General features: G+C 44.9%; 1 protein-coding gene across 1 annotated transcript in view; it reads left to right on the top strand.

Moving 5' to 3' along the window:
- Window positions 1–20,285, top strand: part of MYO3B (myosin IIIB) — a 390,911-nt gene that overhangs the window by 228,657 nt on the left and 141,969 nt on the right. Inside the window, exons 24-26 of the mRNA XM_050916262.1 lie at window positions 568–647; window positions 9,404–9,481; window positions 14,534–14,739. Coding sequence (XP_050772219.1) covers window positions 568–647; window positions 9,404–9,481; window positions 14,534–14,739 — 364 coding nt within the window. The remainder of the gene's footprint in view (window positions 1–567; window positions 648–9,403; window positions 9,482–14,533; window positions 14,740–20,285) is intronic.

The raw sequence follows: 20,285 nt of genomic DNA, 5'->3' as shown, positions 1-20,285 counted from the left end.
CAAAACAATGTGGTTTTGACCAAGGAGTCCAGTCAATCTCTAAAAATCCCAAAAGACAATAGCATTCAAGATTAAGCAGGCCTGTGTGTCCAAAGCTCAAAAAAAAGGAGATTGTTTTATCATCTCTTTAATTAGTTTGTGATTTTAGATGCCATCTATGCACATCAGGGGTCCATGTGATTTCTTACAAAATAGCTTTATTTCTGCTCTTTTTCTCTCAAAACTTTGAATGATTCACTGATAAATTAATTACTAGCAATTGAGCTGTTATGCCTTTGTGCTGCTGCTTTCATCAACTCAATACGCTGCAGCCAAAGACATGCCTCCTTATCACCGACTTTTTTCCTCTTAAATCAACACTACACCCTGGTACCTCTCTTTTGTTACCCCTACCATTGCTGAATGCTCAGTGATGTGGAGGATCTGTGATTATCTGGGTTCAGCAGAAGAAGTGTGATAACATTCTTAGTGCTGCTGCTTAGACTGCCTTCTCACCTTTCAGATTTTCCCTTCTGTCAGCGAAACAGCAACTGTTCTTTCAATTTGTGTTTCCATCTCTTTTAACAGGTAACTTGGCACAGGCAAGAGCCAGAGTGACAGCAGCATCTAGGTCTTTGCCTCCACAGCTTAGTGCTGGGCGCATCAAGGTTAGTAATATTATATTGCCTGGAGGTATTTGCAAAAAAGGAAGAAATTTAAGTCAGCAAATATTATTGTGGAACTATAGACAAGATATTTAGCTGCTGTAAATCCACAACGGGGCGGATTTATATCAGCTGAGATTCTGGCCCTATTTCAGAAAATATGCACCTTGATCTGGATTACTGTATCCAGTTTTGGTCACCAGCCCATTAAAGAGTTCAGCAAACACTAACAGATATGGTTAGAGAAATGGTGGAATTTATATATGACAACAGATTGAAAAGACTAGGAATGAAATATTGGCTCCATTGAAGCCAATGTCAAAACATCCATGGACTTCGGTGGGGCCAGGATTTCACCCTTGGAGTGTGTAGCCTGAAAAGGAGATTTAATTGGTTGGAATTTGGTTGGAATATTCAACTTTATGAAGGGCAGAATAGAAAACTGACCCATTCCTCTGCTTTATCCTGCCTTTAAGGCAAAAACATTTGAAAGAGATGGACAGTCAATGTGGAACCACTATAGTGACCAGACAGCAAGTGAGAAAAATCAGGACGGGGTGGGGGGTAATACAGTGATGAGCTCCCAAAATCCTAAGAACCAGTGGGTCCATGGTAGCACTTTAGCGGCGGGGGGCAGGTCTTCACTCCCTCTGGGTTTTCGGCGGCAGGTCCTTCACTCAGATTGAGTGAAGACGACCCCCCCCCCCCCGCCCGCCACCGAAGACCCGGTAGGGAACTGCGTGATGAGTACAGTACAAGCCCCACGTGCCTGTCTCACCACCACCACCACCCATCCAACCCCAACCCACATCCTGCCCCCTCAGAACTCGCAAGTTTCTCCTCCCCCCACTCCCCCACTGGGGTAGCAGCAGCAGCCTGGGGCTCCGGGGGCTATTTAAAGGACTGGGGCAGTAGAAGCAGTGGGAGCCCCGGACTTTTTAAATAGCCCCCAGAGCCCCGCAGCCCTAACCCAGGGCTCCAGCAGTGGGGCTCAGGTGGCAATTTAAAGGGCCTGGGGCTCCAGCCCCTGCTGGGAGCCCCAGGCCCTTTAAATTGCCCCCTGGGGAAGCCAGCCCACCCCTTTAGCAACTGGCTTCTAAATTTAACAACCGGTTCTTGCAAACCGGCTCCATCTCACCACTGGGGTAATAGGCACTTATATGAGACAAAACCTCAATATCAGGACAGTCCCTATAAAATCAGAACATCTGGTGACCCTAGGAAGCACTGAAAGGATATGCTTCTTAATGGAACATAGTGGAGCTATGGAATTAGTTGCTGCTAGATTTCATCAAGTAAATACTGTGGCAAGATTGTAAAAGGGTGCGATAATTTTCTGACCATTAATAACATTTGTTGCACCAAGCTCAGGCAATAAGGGAGAGAACCCTTATGCATCAGTTTGATAGTATTAAGAATTCAAGAAGTTACTCTTGGTCCTTCTCTGTATATTCTAGCGCTCTGCTGGCCAAGTATATTATTGGTTAGGTTTTTTTGCTTGTGTTTTATGTCTATGCCTACAGTGCATATTATTAATAAATAGCAGTAAAAATAGCTATATTAAAATAAGCTTCCAGGCTTGTTTTGTTTTGATTTTTTTCCTCTGGGCCTTTTATGGCCATTCATATATCATCCTGGAGCTTGTACACTTCACTATACCTGCAAATACAGACTCAGATTTCAGAGATTTATTCTCTCACTGGTATAAACTCATTTAGTGCTGAAAGGAAGACAATACCCTATCAAATTTCCTTGCAAGATAGCACTTACACCCATATTGTCTTTCTAGTTTCATCTTCAACCACCGTTAGTCATTTCTGCATACATTTTACTGATTCAGCCTGGGTGGATCAGAGCAACTCTGTCTTGGCAGCTTTAGTAAAAGCATTCCATTAAACTAAATAATATTTAAACTATTTATATCCAAATTCTTATCCCCCCCCCCAAAAAAAAAAAACCAAAAAAACCCCAAGAGACGTGCAGAAAGGGATGCTGGCCCATGTGATTGAAATATTTAGAGCCAGGTCTTAGTCCATGCAACTATTAGAGAAATGGATTTACAGTTCCAGCTAATGAGTGCTGGTTTTGTTTTTGTTTTCTTCTGTTTGGGTGAATACTCTGTTTAGTGTACAACATTAGGGCCTTGTCTACATGAGAAAGTTTTACCAGTTATTATGATATTGTTTTACTGCCATCCCCCAACCAGCAGCAGCCTTGTGGACAGTCTTATTTCAGTGTAAGAGGATTTTTTCAGTTTAACTTCCCAAGTGACGTAAGTTAACTGGAAAAAGACCACTCTTAGGCCTGGTCTACACTATGCATTTAAACCAAATTTAGCAGTGTTAAACCGATTTAACCCTGCACCCGTCCACACAACGAAGCCCTTTATATTGATATAAAGGGCTCTTTAAACTGATTTCTGTACTCCTCCCCGACGAGGGGAGTAGCGCTGAAATCAGTATTGCCATGTCGGATTAGGGTTAGTGTGGCCGCAAATTGACGGTATTGGCCTCCAGGCAGTATCCCACAGTGCACCACTGTGACCGCTCTGGAAAGCAATCTGAACTCAGATGCGCTGGCCAGGTAGACAGGAAAAACCCCGCGAACTTTTGAATTTCATTTCCCATTTGCCCAGCGTGGAGCTCTGATCAGCACAGGTGGCCATGCAGTCCCAAATCCAAAAAGAGCTCCAGCATGGACCTTATGGGAGATACTGGATCTGATCGATGTATGGGGAGACAAATCTGTTTTATCAGAGCTCCATTACTGAAGACGAAATGCCAAAGCATTTGAAAAAATCTCCAGGCTATGATACAGAGCCCAGAGCACCCTGCTGTGTGACAAGCATAAGGGAAAGCCAAAGAATCAAATGGACGTTCATGGAGGGATGGAGCGGGTACTGAGGACTCCAGCTATCCCACAGTCCCCGCAGTCTCCGAAAAGCATTTGCATTCTTGGCTGAGTTCCCAATGCCTGAAGGGTCAAAAACATTTTCCCGGGTGTTTCAGGGTATATGTCATCAATTTACACCCCTCCTCCCCCCCGAAAGAAAAGGGAAAAAAAATTTTCTCGCCTTTTTTCAATGTCACCCTATGTCTACTGCATGCTGCTGGTAGACAGAGTGCTGCAGTGGTGAACACCAGCATCCCCTTCCTGGTGGCAGATGGTACATTATGACTGCTATCCATCGTCATCATCAGCCCATGAGTACTCCTGGCTAGCCTCGGTGAGGTCGGCCGGGGGCGCCTGGGTAAAAAAGGGAATGAGTCCCTGTCATTCCCGGCAGATGGTAAAGAACGGCTGGTAACCGTCCTTATCATAGCAACTGGAGGCTGAGCTCTATCAGCCCCCCCCTTTCATGTCTAAAGAAAAGATTCTGTACTGCCTGGACTATCATAGAGGCGGGAGACTGCGCTCCTCTTCCCTCTCACCCTTTAATGTCCTGCCTGGACTATCATAGCAGTTGGAGGCTTCCTTCCCCTCATTTTATCTCACTAAAAAGTCAATGTTTCTTATTCCTGCATTCTTTATTACTTCATCACACAAATGAGGGGACACTGCCATGGTAGCCCAGGAGGGTTGGGGAAGGAATGAAGCAACGGGTGGGGTTGTTGCAGGGGCACCCCCTAGAATGGCATGCAGCTTATCATGGGATAAACTTATCCCTTTTTTCTGTGGGATCTCTGGTTCTCTAGTAGACTTGCCCCATATTCTAGGCAGGACTGACTCTATTTTTAGACAAAACATAAAGCAGGGAATGACCTGGAGAGTCATTCCCATTTTTGTCCATGCGCCCCTGGTCGACCTCATCGAAGCCAGCCAGGAGCACCCATGACAGCAGCAGAGGATACAAAACGGCTGATAACCGTCATCTCATCACCAATTTACAATGGCAGACAGTGCAATAGGGATGGTAACCGTCTCTGCTACCTTGCAAAGGCAAATGAATGCTGCCGTGTAGCACTGCAGAACCGCATCTGTCGGCAGCATCCAGTACACATATGGTGACAGCAACAAGGCAAAACGGGCTCCATGGTTGCCATGCTATGGCGTCTGTCAGGGCAATCCAAGGAAAAAGAGCGCGAAATGATTGTCTACCGTTGCTTTCACGGAAGAAGGATTGAGTGGTAACATTTAATCAGAATCACCAGCGACACTGTTTTAGCATTGGGATCTCAACTCAGAATTCCAGTGGGCGGGAGAGACTGCAGGAACTATGGGATAGCTACGGGATAGCTACCCACAGTGCAGCGCTCCAGAAATCGACGCTAGCCTCAGTACATGGACGCACACCACCGAATTAATGTGCTTAGTGTGGCCACGTGCATTCGACTTTATACAATCTGTTTTACAAAACCGGTTTATGTAAAATCGGAATAATCCCGTAGTGTAGACATACCCTTATACTGTAATAAGGGTGTCTGAACAATGGGATGACTATGCTGGCTTAAATTCACACTTTAGTTTATACTAAAATAATGTTCCCATATAGGCAAGGCTTTAAGTAAACTTCACACCTGCCCTTTCCTCAGGCATTGCAGACCTTGGGCCTGATAATTATTTACAGTCAGAGTGTAAAGTGCCCTTCAGTGGGTGTAAATGTAACTTTAAGGTGCTTTTACATGGCCAGAGCAGTATAAAGAAGGCTTAGTGTAAATGAGAATCTGGCCCAATGTGTCTGTCTACCTGCTTATAGTAGCACCTTTGGACTCAGCACACTCGGTTGGGCATTCAAGATGGATTCTTTAGACATAAAAATGACTAGGAACAAAAGCCTGTTTGTTGTACTGACCTTTATGGTACATCACTATTGAGAGAGACACTGCATCCTTACACCTCTGAGCGGTAACACTAATTATAGTAGCAACTTTTTCCTATCCCCTTTGCCTAAACAGCCAGAGCTCAATACTGTGGTCCTGTCTCCTATGTGACCTAATTCTGTGGTTCAGATAGGAATGCTCACAATAGTTGCCTGGCCAAAATAGTTTTGAAACTCATCCCTGTCCCTCCAATGGACATCCATGCTGCTCTGATCAGAACATTGATATTTACATCATCACTTGACCTCCCGAAACGTTTGATGTTGTCTGTGCTGATGAAGCATTTTTCCTGTGCTGTGTTACAGGGTCTTTCCTTTAGCAACTTAAAAATAAATACCATACTTCACAGAGCTCTTTTTCTCTATTGGTATAAGATGCACACACAACTTTGAGCAAGGGAGAGCATCACAGATTACAAAACCATATTGTCCCCGTTAATGGAATCTAGTTGCCTTTGTGCCATCTGTATCCTAAAGCCAATCTTTTCTTTTGATTTCTTTCCCAATATAAAGTCTGTTGTCTTGCTCTAATACTACTTAGGGCTTCATTTCCTTTATATTTTGCATGCAGTCTCCTAAATATCTCCTCAAGGTAAGACACACAGTTACTTTACTGAGACCAATAATCTTTCTGCAACTATTTTTAGAGTTAAAAAGAGTGGTCTTAAGCTTTGGAAATGATCTGTGAAACAGAGTCCAGTAAGTGTAGCCCCTGTGCTGACATCAGCATTATTTGGTTCAAATATTCATAGTTTATACAAATGCCACCTGTTCAGAGCAGATGGTAAACTGCCACGGAGCAAGTTAGCACTAAAATGTTGTTAATGCTCCATGCAAGCCATGTTGGTTGTTTTGTGTAATTTTGTTGAGCTGTAATAGAGCAACACAATCTGCCTGTGATTGGTAACCCTGGTTATTTTCATTCACAAATTCTGGTTGGATTTTCATAAGAACAGCTGTATCAACAGTATAATTGAGACGTGCGAGGAACAATATACTTACTATCCATATCTACCCTCTAAAATTAACTTTGTGTTCTATGCTGAAATGCCAAGAAGGTGGTATTTTGAGCAATGGCGATTCAGCTGGGTGAGACATAGAATTGCTGGTTTCAGAGTAGCACCCATGTTAGTCTATATCTGCAAAAAGAACAGGAGTACTTAGTCTCTGAGGTGCCACAAGTACTCCTGTTCTTTTTATAGAATTGCTGGGCATCTGAACAGTCACAGAGGGTAATTACAGTAAAAACAGTGTTATCCGGCACTTTACCAACCAGAACGCTCTAGAAACCAGCTTTTCTGATATCTCCCAATACGAATCTTCAGTAGAATTGCAAAGAGTCCAGATCTGGGCAGCACTCACCTTGGGTGGCTCTCAGCAAGGGGCGACATATCCCTGCTGCTTCTAGGCAGTCACTCCTTGCTAGGAGCCATCCGAGGTGAGCATCCCCCAGATCTGGCACCCCCAAACCCCTTCTGCTCCCCAATCTCCTGTCCCAAGCCTACTTGGGCACCCAAACTACTTCCCAGAGCCTGTGCCCTGCACCCACTCCCGTGCCCCAGTCCTGAGCCCCCTCCTGCACCCAAACTCCTTCCCTCCATTGGTCAGTATAACTCTTAGTTAACCAGAATTTTTGACTAACTGGAACCTCCCATTTCCCCAACATGTCAGATAACAAAGCGTTTATTGTAATAGCAATCCCAACACTGGGTAGGCAAATACTTCGGTGATCTGTGCCCTCGTTATCTCCGACATACTATTTAATTAACTGACAGTGGTAATTTTTCTGTGCATTACAAAAACAGGGCAGCTGTTTTACAGTTTACTTCCTGACGTTCATCAACATTTCATTTTATTTACAGGAAGTGTTAAAGACAGGCAGATTTTTTTCCTCCCATTTTTTTTCCCTCCCAATGGTTTGGAGAGGGAACTCTTTTTAAAATCAGTTTTCAAGGCAAATGTATTTTAGTGACTGCTCCATGGACCAAGAGCTATGTTACCATGCAGAGAATCCAAAACTGAGACCCTGACTCTGTAAGACATGTTTAGCAATCTGTAATGATTTAGTAAAAGTCTGGATTAACAGGATTGGAGGGAGTCCTTGTTCTGGCAGGAAGATATAGATATACAGTTTGTTGCTTAGGAAAGGGGGTTGAGACAAAACAAATACAAGGAAGTTCTTCTTCACACAGGGCACAGTCAACTTGTGGAACTCCTTACCTGAGGAGGTTTTGAAGGGGTAGGACTATAACAGCATTTAAAAGAGAACTGGATAAGTTCATGTTGGTTAAGTCCATTAATGGCTGTTAGCCAGGAAGGGTAAGGAATGGTGTCCCTAGCCTCTGTTTGTCAGAGGATGGAGGTGGATGGCAGGAGAGAGATCACTTGATCATTGCCTGTTAAGTCCACTCCCTCTGGGGCACCTGCCATTGACCACTGTCAGTAGACAGGATACTGGGTAGATGGACCTTTGGTCTGACCCGGTACAGCCGTTCTTATGTTCTAATATTCTAATTGCCTGGTCATTGCTATTTATACCCTGTAGTTCTACTTACAGGCATGAGTCCTTGGCTGTAGTTAGGGAAAAACAGGTTGTTAAACTATATTTTGCTGAAATTCTAATCTTGGCATTTTAGTTTATAGAAGAGAAGAGTGATACCTATGTGGATTTTTTATGTAGAACCTTTCAGACATGAGCTGTCTCAAAGCATATTACAAGGTAACAAATTGGATATTGGTAATACAAAGGCAAACATAGCAGCTGTGATGTGGTCTGTTATACCTCATAAACAACTTTGAAAAATAAGAAAAAATTTAGTGAAAGAAGTAATGCTGACTGGTACACTGAGCTTATACCATATGTTTCACTAAGTGCTAGGAGATCTTTAATATCTGTATAGATAGCAGATTTGGGAAGAAAGGACCTTTGTTTTTAAAGGATGACACTTCAGCCCACATTGCACTCTCAGGAGTGAGTATATGAGTGGAAATCTTGGAGGAACTATAACAATAAGGGGTAAAAATAATAAAACAGTAATAAAAAATAATAAAATGCTTCAATACATAGCTTGGAACCAAAGAACCTATTGTACTAATCTTTCTTTCCTTCTTTCAAGATGTTCAACATCATTAGTGTTTGGTTATTTAAAAAAAAAAGTTTTTAAACCAACTTTAAGTAATTCTTGGAGACATAAGAGATCCACAAATTCTTAGTAAATTTGCTGAATGGATTCCCAGTGTTTTCTCTGCTTTCTACTCACTACTTTAGTAATTTGGTACTTTGTTTTTATACTGTAGTGTAATGCTCACTTGAGATGTGCCAATCATACCCTGTGGAGAATAAGTAGCTTGCACATGCTTCAGATGGTCACTGTTTTATATTCTATCAGGACAAAGAAGGGCAGAAGACACCAGGTTTTGTTTCTGCAATGCTGCATGTATCAGATTTTAGTTTTGTACAACCCAAACAAGGAGTTGTGTGGCTCTGGGTTCCATTTTACCTGAATTATTAATATTTGAGTGGTTCAGATCAGAAGATTTGGGTTTGCAAAACCCAAATCCAAACCATGGTGAATCAGATCCAAGTTCCGTTGCATCAAAGCGGACAAGGCTCAAAGAGGGATGGGGATAAAAGATTATTGTCTGGGCTCTTCTCTGTTGTGAAGGACAGTGCTGACAAATTGATTAACAAGACTGAAATTCTGCAGGCCAAGTCCTGAGAGCTGCAGAGCACCCACAATTCCTGCTGAAGTCAGTAAGAATTGAGTGTTCAGCACCTCTTAGGGAACTGGCCCTGTGTAAATATAGGTCTCTAATGAACTATTGATAACGTGTATATATACACTAAAGAATGACCTTGATAAATATTGTACTTTGCTCTCAGATATGGGATCTAAGAAGGTCTGTAGAACAGCACTGATGTCTGAGTTTATATTTCCAGATTGACACAATGGAGATGATGCGACATCCAGAGGAAACAACCAACATGAAGAGGCAAACCGTGGCTTCTTATTTTAGGGTATAAAATGTAAACTTTACAAAATGCATTTTGATTACATGAATGGATGATTAATCTAGCATTTGTGCGGCTAAGTGAGAGTGGTGGATAAGAGAGTATCCTGCGTCCACTATGATGCCTCCCTAGACTTATAGAACTCTGATTCTTTTTCTTGCTCTTTCTTGTCACTTGACCATGGTGCTTCTCAGAACTGGCCAAAAATCTACTGGTACTAGGATCTAGGGCCTAGACAGTGACTTGCAGTCTATGATTTCATAACAAGCTGCAGTTGAATATTCTCTCTCTAAAACACTGTGGCCCAAGAATTAAGGCCCGTTTGAGCACACAAAACTGAGTGTGCAGTTGTATTTGTGCATACAAATATTATAACTGCAAATACCCAATTGTCCTTTCATCTTTGCTTGTGCAAGTGATCTACTTTTTAAAAATACTGGCCATATGTCTGTTAATAAATAAGTAAAGTCAATCCATTTTTGCAAGCACCATTATAGAAGATAGAGGTAGTCAATCTGTCTGTAATAATTCTGTGACTGAGTTAACATAGGCTGTGCAGGTGAATTTATCACAATCAAATTGGTACAGAAATGGTGGGGTGGTTATTAAAAGGGAGTCAGGTCAGAACACTCCTAAGATATGCTGATCCTGGGTTATTTTTCTGGTTTCATGTGGTCATTGTAGGCCAACGTAGCCTAGAGCAGCTCCCAAGCTACTGAAACACAGCATATAGTGGAAGAAGTGTATAGCACAGCACCAGGATCAGGGCAGTTCTAGTGGAAGCTTTATGCTATCTTGGATTCTGGCAGTACCCAAGGATTTTGCTCTTTATAGTGTTCACAAATATTTTGCAAACTGATCCTAATTTCAGTGAAGTCTTTGTTGTTCAAAACTGTTTGCTGGATGATTTGGAAAAACTGTTTCCTATGGGTTGTTTGGAAACTGTTCAATTCAACTATTCACTGTTAGAACGAGTAATTGTTTATCTAAATAATATGTTATTGTTTCTGCTCCCTGAATGGCTGACTACAACTTTAAAGCAGGAACATAATTAACTGTCACCTTGCTCACAGCCAAATGCCAATACTGTTCATTCACAGATACACTTGTTCGCATGTAAATATAGGTATTTGCATACAGGGCAGTTGTTTCTTCAACATTAATTAAGTAACATCGGGGTGAAAGTAACTTAAGGGACTTACTGGTATGCAGGACCAGGGTTCTGAAAAAAGGGGGGTGGGACCCTCAATCAGAAGGGGAGGAGCTTCAGGCAGAAGGAGCGGGGCCTTTAAATCCTTGAGCCCTTTAAATTGCTGCCACTACCCTGGGTCTCCAGCAGTGATTTAAAAAGCCCAGGGCGCCGGCTGCAGTAGCAGTGGCTGGGAGCCCTGGGCCCTTTAAATCACCACTAAAGCCCAATGGTATCGGTATTGGCAGTGGCCAGGAGCTCCAGGGCTCTGGCAATGATTTAAAGGGCCAGGGGGTCTGGCTGCTGCCACTACCCCAGGGTTCCAGCAGAGGGGCTCTGGTGGTGATTTAAAGGGCTGGGAGCCTCATGCCCTTTAAATTGCCACCAGGGCCCTGGGGCTCCTGGCTGCCACCCCTACCCTGGGGCTCTGGCAGTGATTTAAAGGACCAGGGCCTTTTTAAATTGCTGGCCTGGGGAAGCTGCCCCCTTCTGGTACAGTCGGCTAGGTACTATCTCTTACCGGTACACCATACCGGACTGGACCGGTTTACTTTCACCTCTGAATAACATCCATTCACAGGAATTTTTTCATATAATGACTAATGAGGAGGCAGGAATCTTATTAAGTTGCATATGGTATTTTTGAAAACCAAAAATGTTTTCCAGTATTCTGTCAGCTCTTGATTGTATAGTTTGGATTAAGCTTCATAGTAAAGAAATAATTATAATTGATTTACCTCCAGACTATTAGTTACTTTTACTTCAAGCACAATAATAGGTTCAGACCTTGTCTATGTATCCTGAGGTATGTAAGTCTGAGCATGTCAAACTCTCTAAAGATTTTCTTTATTGGGGCCTGATTTGGCAAGGTATTTTATGTGAGTGTAATTTTAAACATGTGAGTAGCTGCTGGGACTATATTTATTGCAGTCCCTGGAACTCTCAGTTAAAATTAGATAGATGATCAAGTGCCTTGTGAATGAGGGCCAAGATGGCGCATCAGTATTGGAATCGGTATGAAATATTGGTATGAAATAGCCCTTTCCAAAAGCACTGCTTCTGTGGTTTGAAACTCCCGAAATTACATGACACTGGGTGGTGAACTCCATTTTGTATTATGTATTGAACTGTGGCTCAACTTGCCTGAGAGCAGCCTAACATAATGCTTTACAGACAGCTGCCCTGCCCAGGAAGGAAGAACTATCACTGAGAATCCATCAAGACTGCAAACTGGGGCCATTCAACTTTGATCATCTCTCAACTGTTGCCCCACACCTTTAACCAATATTTTTTCTATACGGAGACTTGAGGATGTGGGGGCAGTGAAGGCGGGGGCAGGGCAAGCACGGTGGGCAAGGGCTTAAGCTGTCAGCACATGACATAGAAACAGAGGGTATGTCTACATCTACAATTTTGCAGCGCTGGTTGTTACAGCTGTATTAGTACAGCTGTATAGGGCCAGTGCTGCAGAGTGGCCACACTTACAGCAACCAGCGCTGCAAGTGGTGTTAGATGTGGCCACACTGCAGCGCTGTTGGGCGGCTTCAAGGGGGGTTCGGGGAACGCGAGAGCAAACCGCGGGGAAGCAGGTCTCCTTCCCCGGCTTGCTCCAGTGTTCCCCGAACCCCCCTGCAAGCAGATCTCCTTTCCCGCGGTTTGCTCTCGCGTTCCCCGAACCCCCTCCCCGCAAGCAGGTCTCCTTCCCCACGGTTTGCTCTCGCGTTCCCCGAACCCCCGTGCAAGCAGGTCTCCTTCCCCACGGTTTGCTCTCGCGTTCCCCGAACCCCCCTGCAAACCGCGGGGAAGGAGACCCGCTTGGGGGGGGATTCGGAGAACACCGGAGCAAACCGCGGGGAAGGAGACCTGCTTGATTACCAGAGAGGTATCCTCAGGTATGCTGGGATACCTGCTTATTCCACCGAGGTCAAGAAAAGCGCTGGTAAGTGTCTATACTTGATTACCAGCGCTGGATCACCAGCGCTGGATCCTCTACACCCGAGACAAAACGGGAGTACGGCCAGCGCTGCAAACAGGGAGTTGCAGCGCTGGTGATGCCCTGCAGATGTGTACACCTCCTAAGTTGCAGCGCTGTAACCCCCTCACCAGCGCTGCAACTTTGTGATGTAGACAAGCCCTCTATTTAAGAGCAAGATGTTGCTCTGTGTGGGGGAGGGCTGACCCTCATCATATGTAGGAAAGACTTGCAGGATGAGAGCAGGAGTGAATGCCTAACCTGCACCACTGACAGGCCTCATACTCACAGAAGGGGTGGGATCGGGTCAGGGGAGGATGCACCTCAGGACTTCTGTCTTCAAACATCTGTAACTCTCAGATGTTTTAAGGGTAAAGTTTCTGTGGTTAAGAAGTTCCTTTGCTAAGCCTGTGTTCCTTGCTGGCCTGCTATATTGTCCCTGAATTGGTTGAAAAGCCCAGCCTGGCAACAGCCTAGATCAGGAGTGGGCAAACTACAGTCCAGGGGCTGCATCCGGCTCTTCAGACATTTTAATCTGGCCCTCGAGCTCCTGCTGGGGAGCAGGGTCAGGGGCTTTCCCTACTCCGGTGCTCCAGCTGGGGAGCAGTGTCGAGGGCTTGTCTTGCTCTGCGTGGCTCCCACAAGCTGCAGTATGTCCCCTCTCTGGCTCCTACATGGAGGCATGGCCAGGCTGCTCTGCATGCTGCCCCTGACTCAAGCACCACCACCACAGCTCCCATTGGCAAGGAACTGTGGCATGCCGCTGCTGCTGGGAGCTGCTTGAGGTAAGCGCTGCCCAGAATCTGCACCCCTGACCCCCCCCACATACTCCATCCCCTTCCCCAGCCCTGATCCCCCTCCTGCCTTCCAAACTGCTTGGTCCCAGCCCAGAGCACCCTCCTGCATCTCCAACCTCTCATGCCCAGCCCCACCACAGAGCCCACACCCCCAGCCAGAGCCCTCACCCTCACCCCAAGCCTCAATTTCATGAGCATTCATGGCCCGCCATACAATTTCCATACTCAGATGTGGCCCTCGGGCCAAAAGGTTTGCCCACCCCTGGCCTAGATGGAACTCTGGGGAAGCATACTTGGGGGGGTGGGGTTCAGGAGGTCTGAGACACTGATTTTGAGGTCTAGATCAGCTGAGTGCAGGACCGAAATCCTAAAGAAAGTTGTCAAACAAGAGGTTTGATCCTGGGAATGTGCTTTGTAGACCCAGAACTAGAAACGGTGACTAGACTCTGTACAGATCAAGCTGGCTTGGATTAGCATGGGATTCAGTGATTGGATCCACTTGCGACAGATTGGTGACCAAACAATGGGATACTCAGCCAGATTATAACAGTACCCATGTTATAGAAGTACCCATGAGTAGCAGATATTTTAATTACTTAAATATATTTTTCATCCTAATAAAATTTGGTATGTTCTTTGTTATATTGCTTGGCCAACGATGATGGATGTTAGAATTCGTCAGAAGTTTGTAAAAACTGAATTTTTCAACAGAAAATGTCTAAATGGAAATTTGCACCAAAAATCAATTTCATCAACGTTTTTAGTGTGTTCTTCAAACAACTAAAAAATTTCAGTTTCCAATAATTGCTAAAATAATTTAGTTTTTCTTTGTTTGTGGCATCTGAAAACTCTGGGTAGTGTTGGGATTGGTTTTTGGATGTTTGACGCTTAGGTAAAAATGAAAAAAGTCAAAGAAAAACTTGAATGAAAATTGAAAAAAAATTAATCAAAACATTTTCTTAGAAAAACAAATAATTTCCCAGCCTTTCCATGTGATATCTTCAGGCATGTACATATAGTTATGGATATTTATTGCTTCTTTAAAATAATTGTACTGGGGTCTCTTGTCAATTGTATGGTTTTTTTGCTTTCATTGCTAGTATTCTCTGATGGATCTTTTATCCAAAATGGTGGTTGGACAACCTCACTTTGTCCGCTGCATTAAACCAAATGATGATCGAGAGGCATTGAAATTTTCCCAAGAAAGAGTTCTAGTACAGCTGCGGTACACAGGAATTCTAGAAACTGTCAAGATACGTCAACAAGGTTATTCTCACCGCATCCTCTTTGAAGAGTTTGTGAAAAGGTAAAACAAGTCTCTTTTTGTAACATGATTCTCTCTTTAAGACTCCATTCAGTACACTGAGAGTTCTTGGACACACTGTGTGTTTTGTTGCAGAAGATTCAGTAAATGTTGGCTTGTACACCTAGGGCCTGTTTCTGCTCTCAATTGCAACACTGAAAACCGGCATAACCCCACTGAGGTCAATGAAGCTACACTGGTATAAAACCAGTGTAAGTGAGACCAGAATCAAGCTCTTAATGCTCTATATGAAAAAATGTCCCCATCATGTGTCCCTGTGATATGTGTAAATGAACACTTGTATTACAAGTACAGAGAAATTAATCACCTTTGACCATTATAAAAAGACATGCTTAGAAATGAAACTAACACAAACCTTTATACAAAATCTCTCAGAGCAGAGTGTTCAGTCTTGTCTACACGACAAAGTTTTGTTGGCAAAAGCTGCCTTTTGCCGACAAAACGGGAGGTGTACACACTACAGAACTATTTTTGGCAGCAAAAGAAAACCACCTCAATGAGAGGCATAAAGCTTTTTGCAGCAAAGTTAAAGCAATGAAATGTCAGTGTAGACACCACTGTTTGTTTTGTTTTGTCGACAGAACTGGCTTCCACCAGTATCCCACAATGCCGGCCATGACCACTTTGCTCACTGTTTTGATCTCTGCTGGCATGCGCCCCTCCCCTTACAAAGCTCCAAGTATCCGACAGCTGAGCCTGCTGCTCCCTTTGGGGGACAAAGAGCAAATCATTAGCGTGGAATGGTCCTGTTCTGCCCTGCACTAGGAACACAGCGGCAGGCAGACTGCTGCTGCTGCAGGGAGTGTGTGAGGATCTGCTGTGCTGCTTTGACATTCCTCAGCATGGAGAGTTCACAGAACTGCTTAGGATGCTGCTCCAGGCAGCTGAGGAGGCTGTGCAAGAACTCAGAGGGAATCACAGAACCACAGGCGGGCAGAGCGGGCTGCTTTGGGAGAGACTGCTGTGCCGAGCAGAGCTGGTGGTTGATGTGGGAGGTATCCACTCCTCCTGCCTCTGGATAGGTTGGGCAGCCTGCTGCCTCCCCTGCCCCAGACACACCACTCTCCTGTCCCTCCCCCTACACACTTCAGCTGAAAAGGGGGCTGACAATCTACTAGGATGCCCCTGGAAGGATGAGATTGAGAAACCTGCATCATGTGACACTGTACCTGCTCCATGGGGCTTTGCAAACCCTTCCCAAAGCACCCTGCGGCCAGCTGCAGAGTGAGAGAGCTACACAGTGTTCTGCTCTCTGTGGGTATGTCTACACTGCGGGATTATTCCGATTTTACATAAACTGGTTTTGTAAAACAGATCGTATAAAGTCGAGTGCACGCAGCCACACTAAGCACATTAATTCAGCGGTGTGCTTCCATGGTCCAAGGCTAGCGTCGATTTCCGGAGCGTTGCACTGTGGGTAGCTATTCTGTAGCTATCCCATAGTTCCCGCAGTCTCCCCCGCCCCTTGGAATTCTGGGTTGAGATCCCAGTGCCTGATGGGGCAAAAATCATTGTCGCAGGTGGTTCTGGGTAAATGTCGTCACTCATTCCTTCCTCTGGGAAAACAATGGCAGACAATCATTTCGTGCCGTTTTTCCCTGGATTGCCCTGGCAGACACCATAGCACGGCAACCATGGAGTCTGTTCAGCTTTTTTTTTTTACTGTCACCATATGTGTATTGGATGCCGCTAACAGAGGCGTTACTGCAGCGCTACACAACAGCATTCGTTTGCTTTTGCATGATAGCAGAGATAGTTATCAGTTGTTCTGTACCATCTGCTGCTATTGTAAATTGGCAGTAAGATGACGGTTATCTGTCGTTCTGTACTGTCTGCTGCTATCATGGGTGCCCCTGGCTGAGGTCAGCCGGGGGCGCAAAGGCAAAACTGGGAATGACTCTCAGAGTCAATTCCTCCTTTATGGTTTCTAAAAATAGTCATTCCTGCCTAGAATATGGGGCAAGTGTACTAGAGAACCAATGTGTCAGAGAGCACAGCTGCTCCGTGTCAGATCCTGCAGAAATGATGAGCTGCGTACCATTCACGGGAGGTGCCCCCCTGCAACAACCCCACCCGTTGCTTCCCTCCTCCCCCAACCTTCCTGGGCTACCGTGGCAGCTTCCCCCCCATTTGTGTCATGAAGTTATAAAGAATGCAAGAATAAGAAACAGTGAATTGTTAGTGAGATAAAATGAGGGGGAGGCAGCCTCCCAGTGCTATGACAGTCCAGGCAGGACATTAAGCGGTGCAGAGGAGAGGAGCCCAGCATGCCGCTGCTATGATAGTCCAGGCAGTACAGAATCTTTTCTTTACACAGGAAAGGGAGGGGGCTGATAGAGCTCAGCCCCCAGTTGCTATGATGAGGACGGTTACCAGCTGTTCTGTACCATCTACTGGGAATGACCAGGAATCGTTCCTATTTTTACCCAGGCGCCCCCGGCCAGCCTCACCTGAGGCCAGCCAGGAGCACTCACAGGCTGATGGTGACGATGGATAGCAGTCATTTTGTACTGTCTGCCACCAGGGAGGGGAGAGGAGGAGTGGATACTGCTCTTCACTGCTGCAGCATTGCGTCTACCACCAGCATTCAGTAGACACAGGGTGACATTGAAAAAAGACAAGAAACAATTTCTTTAACTTTTCTTTCCCTTTGGTGGAGGGACGGAGTAAATTGACAAGCTATACCCTGAACCACGCTGGACAATGTGTTTGAACCTACAGGCACTGGGAGCTCAGCCAAGAATGCAAATAGTTTTCGGAGACTGCTGTGGACTGTGGGATAGCTGGAGTCCTCAGTACCCCCTCCCTCCCTCCATGAGCATCCATTTGATTCTTTGGCTTTCCGTTACACTTGTCACGCAGCACTGTGTAGCCTGGAGATTTTTTTCAAACGCTTTGTCATTTTGTCTGCTGTAACAGAGCTCTGATAGAACAGATTTGTCTCCCCATACAGAGATCAGATCCAGTATCTCCTGTACGGTCCATGCTGGAGCTCTTTTTGGATTTGGGACTGCATCGCCACCCGTGCTGATCAGAGCTCCACGCTGGGCAAACAGGAAACGTAATTCAAAAGTTCGCGGGGCTTTTCCTGTTTACCTGGCCAGTGCATCCGAGTTCAGATTGCTGTCCAGAGCGGTCACAGTGGTGCACTGTGGGATACCGCCCGGAGGCCAATACCGTCGATTTGCGGCCACACTAACCTAATCCAATATGGTAATACCGATTTTAGCACTACTCCTCTCGTTGGGGAGGAGTACAGAAACCGATTTAAAGAGCCCTTTATATCGATATAAAGGGCCTCGTAGTGTGGACGGGTGCGGCCTTAAATTGGTTTAACGCTGCTAAAATCGGTTTAAACGCGTAGTGTAGACCAGGCCTGAGTCTATGCAAGAGCTCTTAGTCTGGATGCTCTCTGCTGACACAAAGACCTAGTATGGACATGCAACAGCGGTTTTAATTAAAGCGCTTTAACAAAAGCATCATAATTTTTGCCAGCAAAACTTTGTAGTGTAGACAAGGAGTCTGTCTCAGGCTATCTGCACAGCACTAATCAAATAGTGGCAAAAAGTTAACCACACCCCATCAGATGTTTTTCACCATTGGTGATTTCTGCCACATGACAACATTGCAATGGCTTTGTGGATATTGCTCATTCAGCTACATCAGGGGTTATCAAACTGGGGTTTGGGACCTCTCGAGGGTCATGAGGTTATTGCATGGGGGGTCACGAGCTGTCAGCCACCACTCCAAACCCCGCTTTGCCTCCAGCATTTATAATGGTGTTAAATATATTAAAGAGTATTTTTAATTTATTGGGAGGCTCGCACTCAGAGGCTTGCTATGTGAAAGGGCTCACCAGTACAAAAATTTGAGAACCACTGAGCTAGATGAATGTAAAAAATGATTTATAAATGTTTTTGTGACTAAAAACATTGTTTGATTTGCTGTGTGTTTTTCTACATATGAAAGTTATAGCAGTCTGAGTTAAAGTTTGAATTTAAATTGATATAACAATGTAACTCCCCATGTAGACACTCTTAATCCTGTAGAAGAGCACCTTTTTGCAGCGGCGACTCCAGGCACCAGCGCTCCAAGCGCATGCCTGGGGCGGCAAGCCATGGGGGGCGCCCTGCCGGTCCCTCTGATGGCGGCAGTCAGGCAGCCTTCAGCAGCTTGCCTGTGGGAGGTCTGCCGGTCCTGCAGATTTGGTGGCAATTTGGTGGTGGGTACGCTGAATCCGCGGGACTGGTGGACCTCCCGCAGGCAAGCCGCCGAAGGCAGCCTGCCTGCCGTGCTTGGGGCGGCAAAAAAGCTAAAGCCACCCCTGCTTTTTTGGCTTAGTTTATGCCGCTTTGGAAGGGGTTTAAGCTACTTTCAAAAAGCTACTCATTCAGGAATGAGAGCCTGTTCTGGAACAAGACTGTCCATATGGGGCATTATAATTATATCGGTTTAACTATATTGGTGTAGTTATAGTTATAGCTAGGAAAACCCTGCAACTTATGAGCATTCTGACAGCCTCTAGATATTTGTGAAAATGTTTGTGTCTCCTAGAAGCATCATGAATTTTAACACGTGTTTATTGACCTGAACATTTGTACTGGAAGCACCATAATTAATTATCGGAAAATCAAACCTGGATGTCTTTCTAAAAGATCCTCAGACAGAAGTTCTGGGCTTAATGCAGGAATCACTGGCTGAAATTCCATGGTCTGTGTTATGAAGGAGTCAGACTAAATGGTCCTAATGGTCCCTTCTATCTTTAAAAATTTCTGAATCTGTGAATTATTTCCTATTCATTATTCTCCTGTTTAAAATATTTGTCATCTAGTCAGGGATCAGAACCAGTACCAGGTGACAATGTTAGCTGTGAATAGCTAAAGCAAACACTTCACAAATAACTCATAGTCTGAAAATTGCCCATTCAGACAATACAGAGAATATTCATGAATAATGAATCCAATCAAGAAAATCAGGATCCATTCATGAACAATCACTAACTAACAGGAGCTAAATTTTTAATGACTTGTTATGCTAAGAGTATGTCTACACTGGCACTTTTTTGGCTGAAAAGCGCCGATGAGAACAGCCCTTTGTCAGCAGGAGCACTCTCCTATTGCTGCTCTCTGCTGCTGCTTGTGAGGGGTGGAAGCTTTTTGTCGGCAGGAGAGCTCTCTCTGCAGACAAACAGCATCTACTCTGTGCAGCTTTTCATGGCATGGCTGTAGCAGCACCGAGGGGTTGCTAAAAGCTGTGTAGTGTAGCCATACCCTTAATGAATATACAATAGGAAAATAGATTGTGAAGGAAGAGAGCAAGAAAATGAAACAAACATTTTCAGGTAGGAAGAGTTCTCTGTTCACTGAATCACTCTATTTTTCGAGTCTAAGGGTATGGCTACACTTACAGTTTTGCAGCGCTGGTAGTTACAGCTGTGTTCGTACAGCTGTGTTGGGCCAGCGCTGCAGTGTGGCCACACTGACAGCTACCAGCGCTGCAGTGTGGCCACATTTACAGCACTTGCAGCG

The sequence above is a fragment of the Gopherus flavomarginatus genome, chromosome 10 (genome assembly GCF_025201925.1).
Source record: "Gopherus flavomarginatus isolate rGopFla2 chromosome 10, rGopFla2.mat.asm, whole genome shotgun sequence".
NCBI classification, from domain to species: Eukaryota; Metazoa; Chordata; order Testudines; family Testudinidae; genus Gopherus; species Gopherus flavomarginatus.
This window is presented reverse-complemented; position numbering and strand designations above follow the sequence as displayed.